Below are 17,611 nucleotides of genomic sequence, written 5' to 3'. Positions count from 1 at the left end.
CTGTAATTTACTGTACTTCTAATAAAAATTAAAAATTTAAAAAAAAGAAATATGTACGTCCAGGAATTTGAAGCTTTTGACTTTCTCCACCACCATCCCATCGAGGGATCCTCATTGTCCCTCTTCCAAAGCCCACAATCAGTTCCTTGGTCTTACTGATGTGGAGAGCAAGTTTGTTTTTCTGGCACCATTTAGTCATTCGATTGATCATATTCGATCGACCTGCCGTATTATGACCCACTGTCATTTATTATTTACCCAACTACGTTGGTGTCATCGGCAAACTTGAAAATGGATTTTGAACAGTGTCTGGCTACGCAGTTTTGAGTGTAGTATGAGTAAGGTGGCTGAGCACATAACCTTGAGCTGCTCCCGCGCTGATTGTTAGTGGGGAGGAAGTGCTGCTGCCATTCCGTACGGGCTGTGGTCTGTGCTGAGGAAGTCGAGGATCCAGTTGCAAAGGGATGGGCAGAGACCCAGTTCTGTGAGCTTGGTAACCAGGGGATGATGGTAGTAAACGCCGAGCTGTGGTCTATGTACAACAGCCTGACATATGCGTTTTTATTGTCCAAGTGGTCCAGTGCAGTGCTTCTTATCAGTGTCATACACCTCTGAGACTTTATCATAAAATTTCATTCACCCTTGATTAAATGTTCTTATGTTTTTTGGTAATTTTCGTCTTATTCTCCCTTGTGTATAATTTTATATATAATTTATTTTGTCACAAAAAACATATATTAGCTCATTTCTTAGGTGTTTATTTTATTCAACTTTTTGAACATTCTAAATATATGTAAAGAAAACTCAGTGAAGAAAATAAGTTTAATTACAACATGGAGTTGGAAAATCATTCTATTAGAATGATAAAAAAAACCATTCCAATGTCTTGATGCAAATAAGTGCTGGTAAATTGAAGTACAGTAAATATATATATAGAATACTAGTTCTAGCAGAAAAGTAGCTAAATTGGCAACACAAAGTAAAGTTACAGTTCAACAGTTGCCTACGTCGATCCTCCAGTGTTGCCATTTACAAAGTTATGATCCCGCTAGCTTGTTTGGTCTTCCCTAAAACGTTATATTACAGTAAATTTGGGAAATATCCTGCTACTTTGAAATTAGAAAACCATAGGTAGAGAGAAAAAAACGTAAAATTTCCAGCCCCACTCCCATTAAAACCAATAAGAGCTTACTAACTGCTTTGATGGCAATGCCTTTTTAAAGTATAGAAAAAAACATATAAATATCTGAATAAATTAAGTCATTCACCCTTCATTCACCCCAAAATAATTTCATTCGCTCTTTGGTGAACCATTCACTAGTTTAAGAAGCACTGGTCTAGTGCACAGTGGAGAGCCAGTGAGATCACCGGTAATAATAAAATACATTCAGCATTCAACGGGAACAAATATTTGAGTCCATTCAGATTAATTATTTAATTCTATAATCATTGCCGCCTGAAGTTTTTGTTAACCAGAGATAGTGGGATTATATGTGGTACGTAGTTGTGCTCAAGGAAAATGAACCAATTTCATTATCCTGCTTTGGTTTAAATTGTTAATTGGTCCAAGGGAATGGAAACATTATAGCCTGGATATTGCAGACAATGCAAAGAAATACCACTAGCATGCACCTATTCAGACATTTGCTGGGTGATAATTGGTAATCTATTTCAGCACCACATCCTCTGAAGAGATCTCGAAGGTGATATATTCAATGATTGTATAATACTTGGAATTTAAACATAGAAACATAGAAAATAGGTGCAGGAGTAGGTCATTCGGCCCCTCGAGTCAGCACCACCATTCAATTTGGTCATGGCCGATCATCCAAAATCAGTACCCCGTTCCTGCTTTCACCCCATATCCCTTGATTCTGTTAGCCCTTAGAGCTATATCTAACTCTCTCTTGAATACATCGCAAAAGAGACAAATACATAAAGGACACAAAATGTTTTAAGAGTGAATCCCTTTGTGAGGTTCTAGGAAGGCTGAAGAACTTGAGTAGCGATTTCCATATTCAAGTATACATGTGCGATTAATAGAAATTGCTGTGCAGTGTAATGTTTAACAGTGTACACAATGGTCACGGTTATTTTACTGAAAAATCCAGCAAAACGGAAATTCCCTGGTTTGCCATTGTTTCACCATGAATGCATTTGTTTTTACATACACAAGTATAGATGGAATTCGTTGTCTCTGTACTGTACACTGACAATGACAATTTAAATTGAATCTGAATCTGAATCTGAATTTCTGCCTCATTTCTTGTTAAGTCGTGGTGTTCAGATACAGCTCTGAAGAAATCTGTTGTGTGTCTGAAGAAGGGTCTCGACACAAAAACGTCACCCATTCCTTCTCTCCAGAGATGCTGCTTGTCCCGCTGAGTTATTCCAGCTTTTTGAGTCTATCTTCAGCTCTGAGGAAATACTGAATACAGTTAAATATTCAGTTTACTATTGCCTTTTGGTTTCAAATTATCGTGGAAAATTCTGACAAGCAGATAGAATACTGCATAGTTACGAACAGTAAACATCAAAAGAAACCTAGGCTTTATGCCAAATGACACCTTAAAAAATGTATGGTCTAACTCTGGAAGCACAAGTTTATTGAAATGGTAATTTGTCATTTATGATCAGAGGCAGAAAATAACAATGTCATATGAATCATTTATTCTGACACTGTAAAAGTAATAAAATGCACTCGAGAATACCATGACGTATTCCACTGTTTGGTTAAGACATTCCACTTGACCTTGACAATAACTGTTGACAATAAAGCAGAAATAAAAAAAAGACGGTGGTTTGGCACTGCCGAACCTTAGATTCTACTATTGGGCAGTTAATGCTCGCTATCTAATGTTTTGGACAAAAGATTTAGAAGATACCCAATGCCCAGGATGGATAAATCTTGAACGTGATTCTATGCAAGGGCTATCATTGACTTCTATTCTAGGGGCCTCGTTACCTTTTACAATTACGAGATTGAATAAATATATGACTAACCCAATAATAAGACATACACTACAAATATGGTTTCAATTTCGTAAGTTTTTTGGATTGAATGATTTTATCTTATCGAGTCCTATCATATCTAATTTTTTCTTCCAACCTTCTAGTACTGATCAAGCCTTTCTGTTATGGAAGAGGAAGGGATTAGTAGCTTTTCATGATTTGTTTTTGGATGGTTGTTTTATGTCTTTTGAACAACTCTCCAATAAATATAATTTACCTAACTCACATTTATTTAGATATTTACAAATTAGACATTTTTTGAGGACTAGTCTACCCTTTTTTCCATTTCCACATCAAACCGAAATTTTGAAAATAATTTTGCATTTGAACCCTTATCAAGAAGGGCTTAATAACAACTATGTATGTGTTGATTTTGAAACTAAAAAAAAGATACATTTGATAAAATTAAGAATGACTGGGAAAGAGAACTCTAAATTTCTCTATCTATAGAGAAATGGGAGGGGATTCTTCAATTAGTTAATACTTCCTCAATGTGTGCAACACACGCTTTGATACAATTCAAGGTGGTTCACAGAGCTCAAATGTCAAAAGATAAGTTAGCTCGTTTTTATGGTCATATAAATCCTACCTGTGACAGATGTAATTCTTCAGTGGCCTCATTGACTCATATGTTTTGGTCCTGCCCACTTTTGGAAAAATATTGGAACAAAATTTTTAATACTATTTCTGTAGTTTTAGGTATTGATTTACAACCTCATCCTATTACTGCCATTTTCGGGCTACCAATGTTAGATTCTATTCATCTGTCCTGTTCCGCCTATCGGCTGATTGCTTTTACCACATTAATTGCCAGAAAATCTATTTTCTTTAAATGGAAAGACTCTAACCCTCCGACCACACTTCATTGGTACTCTGAAACGAAATAATGTTTAAATTTAGAAACAATTAGGAGTGACATTGTTTAACCCTTGGTTAAATTTGATATTTGATAGGACTTGGGGAAGATTTATTCAACATTTTCATACAACATAAATTGTCCCCTTTCCAACTGTTATAATTGTTCTTTTACCTTTATATGGTGGAACGGACTTGACGACAACAGGGACTGTTAAGACTTTTTGCAGCCCAGATTCTGTTTTGCTTTGTTTTTTTCTAGTTTAGGGGGGTTTTGTTTTTTTGTCTTTTCTCCTTTTTTCTTTTTATCTTTTTGTTTTTATAAATATGTTCCCTTTTAAACACTTAACTATATTTACATAGAGGTCTATATTCAATGTGTATTTTGACACTGGACTCATATTTAAGTTATACCTGTTATTAATGTAATCCTGATCCCTATGTATCAATATCATTGTTATGTTTATCATTGTTTTTTTTGTTGTCTTGTTTTTGTTTTTGGAAAAAAAACGAATAAAAAGATTTTAAGAAAGAAAGTATTTCCATTTTAAAGTATTCGATGTTAGAATGAATTAATGCCAATTTGAGGCTTTCTATATTTAAAATGTTACATAAACTACTTTTAGAAGTATTGCAACAAATGATAATTAAAAAAATGAATTTTGAACACTAGTCTATTCTTATCAAGGAGCTATAATTTTAACCAATAAATAGCAGAATAGTTAGTCTTAAGTTATGTGTAGTTGGATTTGGTGTCCAAAGAACGTCTCTCTAATATGCAATACAGTGATAGGAATAAGGAACTGCAGGTGCTGGTTTACAGAGAAAAAGCAAAGTGCTGGAGTAAACCAGTGGGTCAGGCAGCATCTCTGGAGAACATGGCTAGGTGACGGGTCAGGTCTGCAGTCAAAAAGATTCCTGACTCAAAACATCACTATTCATATTCTCCAGAGATGCTACCTGACCCGATGAGTTACTCCAGCACTTTGTGGCTTTTTCTTCTGGGACTGATGATGATATGCTTCCAGCTATTTAGTTAAAATAAAATGTTAACACCAAAGTCCATTATCTTGAACCAATTTATTATTTCCAGTTCATCCACAAATGTAATGACGAGAGACTAAACTGTGAAGGAGCTGTTTCCACCTCTCTCCCTGCCACCCCTGTCCCGATGACAACATTAGCTCAGGAAGAAAACTAGGAAAATTAAGCTGTGAACACAAAATACTCCCTTCCATTTATTCACTAGTAAAGACTTATTTTTGTGAAATCACAGAAAACTTGACGATGCCCCATCAACCATCCATTTACATAAGAAAATAGGAGCAGGAGACGGAGATCTTCCCAACTCAAAATCTGTAATTTTTCTACATGGGTACACTAAGCAATGTAGCACTCAAAGAGATTTTTCCATTCGAGAAAAGCTGCACTCTATCCTCTCTCCAGCTAATCCCTTTTATCCAGTAGATTTCAATTTTCTTTGCCTTGCCTCTTATACCTTAAACACTCTTGTCGAAATTGATCACTTGCTAAATCGTGAAAAGGCCTTGAGGGACTGAGTCACCATCTTCTGCTCCTGTTTTCTTATACAAATGGATGGTTGAAGGGGCAGTATCAAGTATAAAGCCACACTAATGAATTTCAGAGTGCTTCCTAACATGGAGTGCCCCAAATTAGGTCTCTCCATCAGCATGTGAATATGGACTTTAAATAGGTTAAGGCACTACGATAGACTCAAGAATTAAGTTAAGAGCACTTGGAAGCTGGGGTCAAGTAGCAGCTTGTAAATTAGATTGTTGGAAGAGAGAAATTTAGAAGGCAAAGATGGTTATTCAAAATAGCTGAAGGTGGTAAGAGGTGTAACATTGAGACAATTACACAAATTATTTGCATTTGGGAATCAGAAACACATCAAAATTTGCATATGGTACCAAATGGAGGGTATGGTCAGCAAAGAGCAAAACTATGAAAGCAGTACAGGTAGATAATTTAATAGATGGTTTTATAAAATAGGGCGTGCGTTTGGTATTTGGAATAAAAAGTAATAAATAAATGAGAGAAACTAAACAGAGCTGTTTCGGGACCGAGGATTACATATTAACAAAAATGTTGTGACCAATGACACAAGCTAATGAAGCTACAGAAATGCAAACAAAGCATTTATAGAAACAGATTTCAAAAGCAGAAGTTGGTTATGCTCCAAAACACCTTGTTCACACTTAAGAGTACAGTGTAAGATGGAGACCAGGCCAATGCAAAGATGATTTAGAAAGATGATATCAGAAATGAGATGGTACAAGTATGAATAAAGATTGTCTGGGGAGGGTTGCTTATCGTTAGAAAAGAATAATGGTTGATTTGCTCAAAATCTTTATTTTTTTTAAGGAGGCAGATGCAAAGAAGCTGTTTCCATGTAGGAAAAAACAATTATCATCAAAACACGCAGTAAGCAAATCAGAGGAAACTTTCAGCACTCTCTGCCCAAAGAAATGTGAAGCTCACTACCACAAGTAACAGATGAATTTGAGGGAGCACCGGATGCACACAAGGTTGAAAAGAAAAAAAGAATCATATGACATGGGAGATGAAGTAATCAGTGCAAGAGAAAGCTCATATGGAACTTAAACACACATATAACCAAAATGGGCAGTTCTTGAGCCCCAATGTTTACATAATTCCAACATTTAATCATCTTCCTGAAGTGTGGTGTCCAGAGTGGTAACATAGTCCTTCGTCTCTGATTTGTAAATATTTAGCACAAATTCAATTTTTTGTAGTCAAGCCCACCTATTTGCAAAGCTAAATACCACGTATTTTGTTACGCTTCTCAACAACCTATCCTGCTGCCAATTGTGACTGTGCATGCCGTAGACTGCTTTGTTCTCCACATTTAAACTAGTACTGTTCAGATTATATTTCTCTTTCTACTTACACTTGTGCACATTGGCATGCATACGACTTCCATTTCCATCTCTCAACTAGAAGATCATTTGTAATGCATGAACCTTTACAATGTGTCCAAGGATCCAAAGGTACAGCACTTTTGTTTCTTTTGATTAAACTCAACTGAGCAAGAATCTCAATCAGGACTATTGGACTTCATAGTTTCATGTCAGCAGAACATATACCCACCGCGTCTAGCAAACGGTTAGGCTGGAAATTTAGACACAGGCGCAAATCTGAGTGCAGATATGTCTACCATGCCCTAAATCTCTGGCCACAATTGGAAAACTAAGCATCCAAAAAGCCTATGTGCTTCAGACCATAGGGCTGGCCACAATGGGCATCAGGTGTTCCCTTAGCTCTTTGCAATAATTCTCCTTGTTGCTTTCTTCTTAAAGATCAAATAGTACAAAGGGACCTAGCGTTTGCAGCTGGGTGTGTAATATAGGAACTATGAACATGTGGGGCTAGGCAGCTAGCAACATTTCCTGCTGTCTGAGTTAAATGACCATGTTTCAGCTCTGCCGTTGGCAAGTACATGCCTTATTCTGCCGCCTGCGGTGGAGCCTTATTCATCTCTGACAATTTAAAGATGGAAACCTGGCAACACGGGGCGCTGCTCCTTTGTCTTTACTTTCATGTTATATCTATGTCACAGAACTCTCTCCCCAGGAAAGTCAGCCTTGAACCTTTCCAGAACAAATAAATGAATGCTACATTTAATTAAATTATTTTTGGAGACTTTCCCGCTCTTGCAAAGATGTTACCAATTGTCATGAGGTGATGGTGGGTGGATTCAAAGCTCTGCATTCCATCAACATCTGCTGCCTTCCAAATTCACCCCAATATCATTAACTAATATTTGTAAGAATATTAATTAAAAAAACATTGTCCAAAAACATGTTCCCATTTTCATAATCAGCATATAAAAGATTATAAGAGGCCATACATTTCCCTTGAAGATAATAAAATTGGACAGCTGGGGCTCTTTCAGCCGAGCTTTGCCATCTACTTAAGAGTTATTTACAATGCACTGTAATCCTGGCAGAGTGCTTGATGTGAGAAATCTGGGGTGTTCGAGTGGTGGGCAGAAAGGAAGAAAACAACATGACATTGAAGTATGCTTCTAATGCAGCAGCCTTAAGTGCTTATTGAACTGACAAAAATAAGAATCCATTGCAAGCAGAATTGGATTTGTACAATGAGTGTATTGCTCATCAATAAAATCCCTTTTCAAGCATCTAATATGTGTATTGTTCCTATTTGACATACAAATTGTTATGTAAAGGTAAACTGTTGAAGAAGTAATGTAGGAACCTGTATCAGCAGAATAGGGCTTAGAGGCATTTTTTGGATTTCTGATAAGCTACAAGCAAGTTCAGTAACTCCCCACAGTAACTAATGCATTGGAATTGATATGATAGATTAATTTAAAAGGATTCTCAAGCTAAAGTAAAGCTTTGATGCTGTATTGGGATGCATGCCACGGAATGTCAGAGATCTGTCATATGAAGTTGGGACATTGTGGGGCAGATAGCTCTTATTGTGTACATGAAGTAATGGAAGCGCACAATATGCATGGCAGAAAATGTCACACAGCATATACTGTACCAGGTAAAAATACTGCTGCAGTGATAACTATAAAATGCTTACATTAATATTCAAAGGTAGAAGACTACTTTTCAAATGTTCTCAAAAATCAGAAAATCTGCATGGTATAATTTGTAAAGCACATAATATAATAGTATTTAATAATTCACAGAGAATTAAATGGAGTTTTCAGTAACCAACGAGGACTGGACTATTGATGTACTTATTATATGTAAGCAACAAAATAAGAAATACAGATTATCTACAAACAACTGCTGATAACGATGAGAACAAAACCCACTGTGCAATCTAGGGCCAGATTTCACCGTTAAAGGATTTCCCAATTGATGATCCTGTTTTGGTTATCTTTTCATGTATTTTGTGTTTTTATGACTGCTGGCAGATCAATTTCTATCCTGGGATAAATTTAAGTTCTATCGTATCGTCTCATATCGTTATATTTTTGGCCAAATGACACAAACATTTCAGAGACAGTTAAATATTGCATCATTAAGGACTTAAAGAAACAGGCACTGCACTAGGTCACTTAAGCCTCCTCCACCATTCAGTGAGATCATAACTGCTTCAAAGTTTGTTTCAACACTACTTTCCCACTTCTGCCTTGAAAATATTAAATGATCACATCTCTCTGGGTAGGGGATTCCAAAGATACATTCGAACATCACCTTAAAGATTTGGATTTGTTCCGAATTGTCTTCCATTTTTATTTAAACCATTAACTGCTTTAATCAACAGGGTCACCTGTTTGTTTCATCTAAACAAAATATTCCATTCATATCTGTTCAAAACGATGCAATTGTCAGATCAATTGTTTCAGGTATATAATTATTAGTTCAAAATGAGAAGCAAACTATTGTAACTGTTATGATTTTATTGTGGAAATGAAATACCTGTATAAATTCGACAAAATGCCATTGCTTGTGGCAATTTGAAAGTAGCCAGGCTCAACCAAGAAATATGTGGGGCAGTTATGTGGTGCAATACTTGATTGAATGCTTGTAAGCTACACTGGCAAATAGCATTTTGTTTGTCATCATTTAAATTATGAAGCCGATAAATGGCTTGAATCACAAACCTTCAACAGCACTCATTTCCTTCTTAGTCTTTCATTTACTAAGAAAGAAACCAATTCAAATAGATTTAAAGCTTGTCTTTACTGTTGTTTAGTATTAGCAGATACAATTCTATAGTTGAATGAACAAATTGCTATATTGTACGTTTTGTTATTCTTTATTTGTACAAGAAAATACGGTCAATATTTGACACAATTCTCCAACTGAAATTACGACATGCAATTGTCCAAATATTAATTGAGGAATTTCAGCTTCACAGTTTTCATCGGGGAAGAAAAAACAGTTCAAAGGAAGCAACTTTGTTTTATGGGCTGGAAACTGCTTCCTTTGGCCAGTTTCTGCGGGACTTTGATATCGCGGAGCTTGCGATCCCTTTGACGGTGATCGAATCTCCAACCTCGGGGCCTGTGGACTTTAACACCGTGAAGTCTCTGGTAAGAAGAGGCCAACTCGGGAGCACCAAGCTGAGGAGAGAGTTTCAACTGCCCCGACGCGGGAGTTTCGATCACTCCGACGGGGGCTTCGATCGTCGGCTGCGGGGGCTTTGATTGCCCCAACTGCAGATGGTTTGACTGCCCCGACCGCGGGAGAACAAGAGGGAGAAGATTGAACTTTATTGCCTTCCATCACAGTGAGGAATGTGGGGAGCAGTTGTGGCGGATGTTTATGTTAACTTTTATTTTATGTGGCTGCGTGTCTTGTTGCTTTTCACTTAGTATGGCTGTATGGTAACTCAAATTTCACTGTTCCTTAATTGACACATGAGACAATAAACTGACCTTGAAACCTTGAACTATTCTCACTCATAAAATAAATGTTTGATCAGCAAATATGTAAGTTTATAGCGAGTACTGAAAGAAGAGCACATTTGAATTATGCAAAGACTAGTTTTTTTCATGTGTTCCTTGCAGTTAAAGAACAATATATTTAGAAACCAGAAAAGCAGAATCTTTCAACTATGTGGCCTCAAGCTGAGGAGATATAATTGTTGAGTCATCCATTTTAAATGAGATAGAAAATCATAATCAAACGGGAGCATATTTTCTAAATCTATATTCCTTCATTATATTGTTATAATGAGAGAACACCAAAATTGCAAGAACTGTCTAATAGTACTTTTATCTTCAACGTAAATGTTAAAAATCATATTTTCAGATATGGTCATACTAATAATGCTTAAAATAAATTCAGAGGTTAGTCAGGGCATGGCAAACCTATGCTATATGATTACTCACCTCGAAGCTGCTATATCCATCTTCGTTCTTGCAATTGCTGCAGCTCTATGTGCTCCTTCTAATGCTCTCTCCACTTTTTCTTTAATTTTGCTGGTTCTAATGGGTATAAGGTGCTTTTTCTTTCCTCGAACCAAAATGTTATTTTTATATTTTCCTTCTTCTTTAGTGCCATCAGGAAAGGTAGTAGATCCATAACCATTCCTCTGATTATTCAACCATTCTCCCTCATACTTCATACCATTTGAACGCTCGCTTACACCAAACCCACTTCGTTTATCATTTTTCCATTCCCCCACATACGATTCAGTTGTAGTAGCATCAACATGATCTTCCACTGGTAAATATTCAGAATCACCTTCTCCAAAACTGATTGTCGAATTAGCATCACTATTTGCCGAACTTATTCTACTCATTGATGCTTCACTCCGAGCAGAGCTGCGTTTGCTGGCAAGCGACGACTTGGACTCAGACCTTTTGAGTTTTAGATTTCCCAGTAATGATCCTCTTCTGAAAAAGCCCTTCTTTTTACCAGTCATTAATTCCGTATCACTGTGAAAGGTGAGGACAAACCCACCTCTTGTCCCAGCTGGACTGTCTGCAGGTATATCTTGGAGAATTGTGCCATTGCTCTGTTCACTTCGAAGCGATGCTAGCGAGGTGCGGAGTGGCGAACGGATGACAGTGGCCATTCCAAATGGCACACTGTGACGTGCACCATATCCATGACGCATTCCTCCAGCCCATTGTCCCTGGTACGTTCCTTCAGAACATGGATTAAAAATAAATTACAAAGTGCACTTGTGCTTAATTGTCAAATACCCAATAGAAATTGCAATGGGCATTTAAACCTTAGTTTCCAATAATTTAATCATTCTTGCCGAATCAAAAATATATTATTAGCAAATGTTAGCAGCCTTGTGAATGAATCAGATTGAAATCTGAAACTAGGTAATATCTTATAGTGTTAATGTGCGGTGATCACTGGTCGGTGTGGACTCGGTGGGCCAAAGGACTGGTTTTCACGCTGTTCCGCCTAAATAAACTCTACACTAATCATCAATGTTTAGTACATCAATAGAAAATTATCTATACATTATTATTCATAAATATTCTTTTCTTGCTGCTAAAATCAATTATTTTTGATTCTTTATGATGTGAAGCTTAATTTTGGAATCAAATATTTTCAGGATTCACCATATTGGAGAACTTTGTTCTTTACATTACGATGATTCTCACAGCCACAAAAAAAACTGATCTGTGTCAAGATGTTTTGATTTTGTTGTTATGTTACTGCTCAGAATGCATACAGAATACACAAAAATAAAATGGTACGGAATATATTCTTAAATAACAATCCCAAACCAGGATGGATGGAATCCAAATTCATAAATATAAGCATTTTAAAATTTGTAATATTGTAGCTGATTTTTAGATGATGAAACTGTTTAGTACTTATCAGATATTTTGCAATATTTAATTTTACCTTTAAGTGTATCAAACAACCTAAAGTAGAACAATTTCTACTTGCTTAAAATACTACATGTATCTAACAAATTAATTCTCATTGGCAGAAATCAGCTGGGTCTCGACAAAGGATGCAGCAAGATATAATACAGTGGGTTGGTGGCAAGAGAAAACAAAAGCTAGCAGCCATGCACGGTTTGAGTTCTGTAATCTGGACAACCTTTACTGTGCTGACTAAACCACGTTAGCATGTCTGAAATAAACTGCTCCAGTAATTCAAACAGATTTATTGCAATATTTTAAAACACAAAGCTAAAATTGTTTTAAACTGTTAAAACAGTGCCATTAACTTTCATAGATCTCACAATAGGCAGATGATATGCAGGAAATGGAGGGATAGTGATCAGTGCAGGCAGGGGATATTAGTTTAACCTAGCATCATGTTCAGCACAAACATTATGGGCCAAATGGCCGGTTCCTGCGCTGTACTGTTCTATGGAGACCATGTAGCATAAGTTTGCATAATCATTTCAAATCTCAATTTGTACCCACAAATATAGAACAATATTCTATTTTTGTCTTTCTGCAGTTATTCATTTAACTGAAAAAATAATATTGAATATTAGAACAAGCCTTGATATACATTTATCACTTGAGGCAAAAATCTGATATTTCTTCTACCATATTAGAGAATATTAGGTATTGTATTTAAGGTAATGTGCATGATATTCCAATAGCTTTATATTACATCTTTATTAAATATTTGGCATCTTAAGGCAATGTAAAATAAACACTTCTTTTTTTTGTTTTTAATTAGAAAAATATTGTGGATTTTAGTAATATGCAGGTTTCCCCAGAAGCTTGAAGAAGGAACCTATTACATTAGATATTAGGTGTTCAAAAGGGAACTGCAGATGCTGGAATATCGAAGGTACACAAAATTGCTGGGGAAACTCAGCGGGTGCAGCAGCATCTATGGAGCGAAGGAAATAGACGACGTTTCGGGCCGATCTTCAGCAGTGATCTTCAGCAGTGCAAAAATGTTAAGCATGAAAAGATGTGATTTCTCCTCCCACAGCCCATTTTTAATCATTCTTATGAATCTGTCAACACTAAAAACAAAGATGCTCAGTAATTCATCGCATTTTTTAAAGGAATGTGGAATTGAAACATATTCTGATTAGTTTATTGCATATTGTTTGCAAGTCTGAAGCATTGGAAACTTAACAGAAAGAATTAATTAATTTTATATTTCAACGGCTTGTTTTGCTGTGGAAGAAGATTTTAGGCAAAACAAAGTAGTCATTTTTAAAAAGGTATCAAAATTAGCAACAAATGTTCTTGAGAGTACTAATGGCCAAACAACCATGTTTTTTTCTTTACGTTATTCCTAGATTTATACTCACCAGCCTCAGAAATAACCCACAACTTTGTTACTGATCTACCTGCGACTGTCCTTTAATGTTGAACAAAGATGCTCCAATGATTTACTGCAGTCAGCTGATTCAACGTGTAGTTAACTATTTTCTAAGAATGAATTATTGCCTCATCTTGAAAACAAACTCCTTAAACAAACTGGATTTTTGGAGTATAGATTGCCACAGAAATTATTTCTTAAATTCATAATCTTTCGTAATTTCAGTATAATCTTTTAATGTTTTAATTAAAATTAGATGATAAGGAAAGGTCATTTCACATTGCAGAATGTTCTGCAGTTCCATCAAGCGCCATGGAAACCATTATGTAAAAGACTGTGTATAAAATATGATTGGATGTTCTGAAAAGCGATAATCATTTCACATTAATGAGGAAAGTAAGTTGTGTCAGACACGGAAGGCAGAGAGAGAGAGAGAGGTATCAGATCTACCGAAGGAAGATCCTCATGTTTGAATTCTAACTACTAAAACAGAGAGACCTACAAGAGTGCATTAAAAATTTGGAGTATTGGGTGCAGTTCTGGACATCACACTAAAGGGAGGATGCGGGTGCACTGAAGAGCTCATAAAGATAGCGGAGTCAAGGGATATGGGGAGAAGGCAAGAACTGGGTACTGATTGTGGAAGGTTAATTAATAATAATAATTAATTAATTGTTTATAGGGACAGTGCATATTAATGAACATTTGCATGTAAATATGCGAGATTCTAGCCAATCAGTAGCTAATTTCCGTCTCTAGTCCCAAGCAAAGGTAGGTGAAGTGTCTTGCCCAAGGACACAACGACAGTACACACTCCAAGCAGGATTCGAACCGGCCACCTTCAGGTTGCCAGCCGAACACTTAGCCCATTGTGCCATCTAGATCAGCCATGAAGATCAGGGGAAGATCAGCCATGAACACATTGAATGGCGGTGCTGGCTCGAATTGTCTATTGTCTATGGTGTACAGGAGATTAACCAGGATGTTGCCTGGATTGGAAGACTTCGGTTATGGGTGCACTTCAGAAAGACTGCTAGATTTCCCTGGAATTAAAAAAGCTGAGGGGTAACCTGATAGAGATATACAAAATTATATAAAAAGCATAGACACGGTAGTTAGAATCTTTTTCCCATGGTAGAAGAGTTAAAAACAAGAGGCTGTTGGGTTAAGGTGGGAGAAAATATTTTTAAAGAGGATTGAAGGGGAAAGATTTTATTTTTACACACACAGAGTGGTTGAAATGTGGAACTCACTGACAGAGGAGATGGTGGAGTCAGATCCAATCACTACATTTAAGAGCCACATTTAAGGCACTTGAATAGGCATGGCACAGCAGGGGACAGATTTAGAGGGGCAAGTAGGATTAGTGTCAATGGGCAGAAAGGTTGGCACATACGGGGTGGGCCAAAGGACCCATTTCTGTGCTGCACAATTCTCTGACTTCAATGATATCCTTCAATAAATAAAATGAATAACCTCCCATATTCACCAACCCTTCTCTCAACATCTGGGTTCCAGTTCAAGATCTGCAGACATTTAATCCAATTATGGAAGGAAATCAAAAATCACTGTCTTTGGTTTTGGCCTAACTGAGACCTAGTAGCCTTATCCTCTCTTCAGCAAGGTAACATAACAATGGATAATAGTCTTCATCTATTTTAATTATGCTTCATGTTGAAACCTTAACTCCTCGCACTGTTACCTTGTTTATTCCAGTGGATGAAACTAGCTCTCCCAGTTGTCAATATCCTAATTTACACCATGTTGCAATCATCCATCACTCGCCAGTCTCCATGGCTTTCAGTTCAGCAATATCGTGATCTTAAAATTGTCATATTTCAACTTTTTGATTGCTACTTGGCCTTTCCCCTCTCATTATCTGTAACCCAAAACCTCTGAAATGTACACACTCTTCCAATTCTGGCACTCAGCTGCCCGGGCCTTAATATCAGTAGATGCTAAACTAAACTTCACTTCTTCTCTACAAATCAATCTTACTTCTAAATCATCCTAAAAGCAAATTTTGTTAATCGGCCATTTGATCACCAGGCCTATATTGTTTAAGATGCCCCCATAAAGCATCTTACAGTGTTTTAACTGCCCAGAGCTTCCAGAAAATTGCGAGCCACATTTGCCAAGGCCAATCTGCCACTTGGTAATTCTGAAGTTATAATCTGTGAATCCAGTCTCAAATTCCAGTCTGGTGCTAGCTTGACTGGCCACAGAGCAGCCCTGGGAGGTGTCAAGGGAAGGGGAAAGCAGAGGTGGGGGAAAGTGGAAGACACGTAGAACAACTCCTGCCACAAAGAAGAGACTGACAAACCAAAGGCTAGGTCACACATTCCAATTTAGCTTGGTACCCAACCTGACAACATATTTTGAATGTTTCCAAATGATTTAAACCATTCAAAAATATTTAAAAAAAATTATAACATTACTTCCATTTGAACATTTATTAACAATTAACATACTTAACTAAATTGAATTTATCCGGAAACTTGTAATTTGGCTAATATTTGCCATACCCACTTGCTACGGTTCCCCTCCATTCAATTTCATGGATTTACCGATTCTGTGTCAGACTTCACTCTAGCTACATACCGAAGAATTACCTCAAGTTAAGAATGAATTCTAAAGAGTGGTGAATAGCACCAGGAAGTGCAGGCATCTATATTCGCACTTCCATATGTGAGAATATGGATCTTGGTGACATTTGCAATGAACTACTTTAACCTGTCCACAAAATACCATGTCATTAAGTTGTTGTCAGTTATCTTTAATGTATATTATGGAATATTCTAAAACATGATTTTATTTTAGCTATTTATAGTAGTAACAGTTATAGGCAGAAAATCATTGACCCATGTAGCCAACTTATCCACAATATTTTCATGTTGCATTTCTGCAACCAAATTCCATAGGAACTTGTTCAGTTCCTTTTTGAAATCATTTGTTTTTATTCTGCTATCCATGCTGTGAACAATTCTGCCTGCTTGCCTACTTGTTAATAAAATATAGTATTGCATCTTAAAATGTTATTTTATTTTACAAGTACAATTTCTTAGCATGAATGCTCCATATGACTTTTTTTTTAAACCTACCCTGGGTCCAATTTAGCTAAACTTTCAAGATTTTGTAAGATAACTAGAAATAAAAAGTAGGAAGGATCTCTCTTTGCTAGTAATAGCAGGATGAGACACAAAATGAAGAGGAGGGAGCTAACTCTACCTTACCCTTCAGGAAGGTGATCAAACCTCATGAGGAATTCTAGCTTTTCTAGTTTTTTGTTGGTAGTGACCTGAACATTTGGGCAAAATAGCTCTAAATCACTGCCTCTCCAATGCTGTGCATGGAGATGGATAATGCAATTATGCACCTGGACAAATATCTAGTTTCATTACACCTGTTGTTAGGTAGACATTTGAAGCTTAGCATGAAGGAATATAATCACAAATCAGCATAGTAATATTGGCAGGAAATGACCCCCACAACATTTGTATCAGCAGGCCAACCTCCAGAGCACCAGATAACATCAAAGGATGCAAGCATTCTGCAGCCTGCTCGGGATTGGAAAACGTGGACTTGGAAAAAAAGCGTGTTTCCTCCAGACATTGTGGCTTCAACACTCCGGCCAGACGTGGTCCTGTGGTCATCAACAGCCAAGTTGGCATACGTTGTGGAATTGACAGTACCATGGGATGATGACGTTGAAGAAGCTTATGAGAGGAAAAAGACCAAGTACTCTGAACTGGCAACTGAAGCTGCCCAGAATGGCTGGAAGACCAAGATTTTCCCTGTCGAAGTGGGATGCAGGGTTTTTTTTCTCTACATCTATGACCAGTCTATTGAAGAAAATAGGGATGAGGGGTCACTCCCTCCAACAAGCAATCAAGTCATTGTCAAATTCAGCAGAAAAAAGCAGCAATTGGCTTTGAATTAAAAGGAAAGACACCAATTGGGCTGAAAGATGAAGACAGGAGGGTGTGGAATTGGGGGTGGGG

General features: G+C 36.9%; 1 protein-coding gene across 2 annotated transcripts in view; it reads right to left on the bottom strand.

Annotated features, from left to right (window-relative positions):
- The window catches only part of jph1 (junctophilin 1), a 181,180-nt gene that overhangs the window by 144,088 nt on the left and 19,481 nt on the right, over window positions 1–17,611 (bottom strand). For both annotated transcript variants that reach the window (XM_033019284.1, XM_033019283.1), the window contains exon 2: window positions 10,730–11,489. In XM_033019284.1, the coding sequence (XP_032875175.1) occupies window positions 10,730–11,489 (760 nt within the window). The remainder of the gene's footprint in view (window positions 1–10,729; window positions 11,490–17,611) is intronic.

This window comes from Amblyraja radiata, chromosome 4, assembly GCF_010909765.2.
Source record: "Amblyraja radiata isolate CabotCenter1 chromosome 4, sAmbRad1.1.pri, whole genome shotgun sequence".
NCBI classification, from domain to species: Eukaryota; Metazoa; Chordata; class Chondrichthyes; order Rajiformes; family Rajidae; genus Amblyraja; species Amblyraja radiata.
This window is presented reverse-complemented; position numbering and strand designations above follow the sequence as displayed.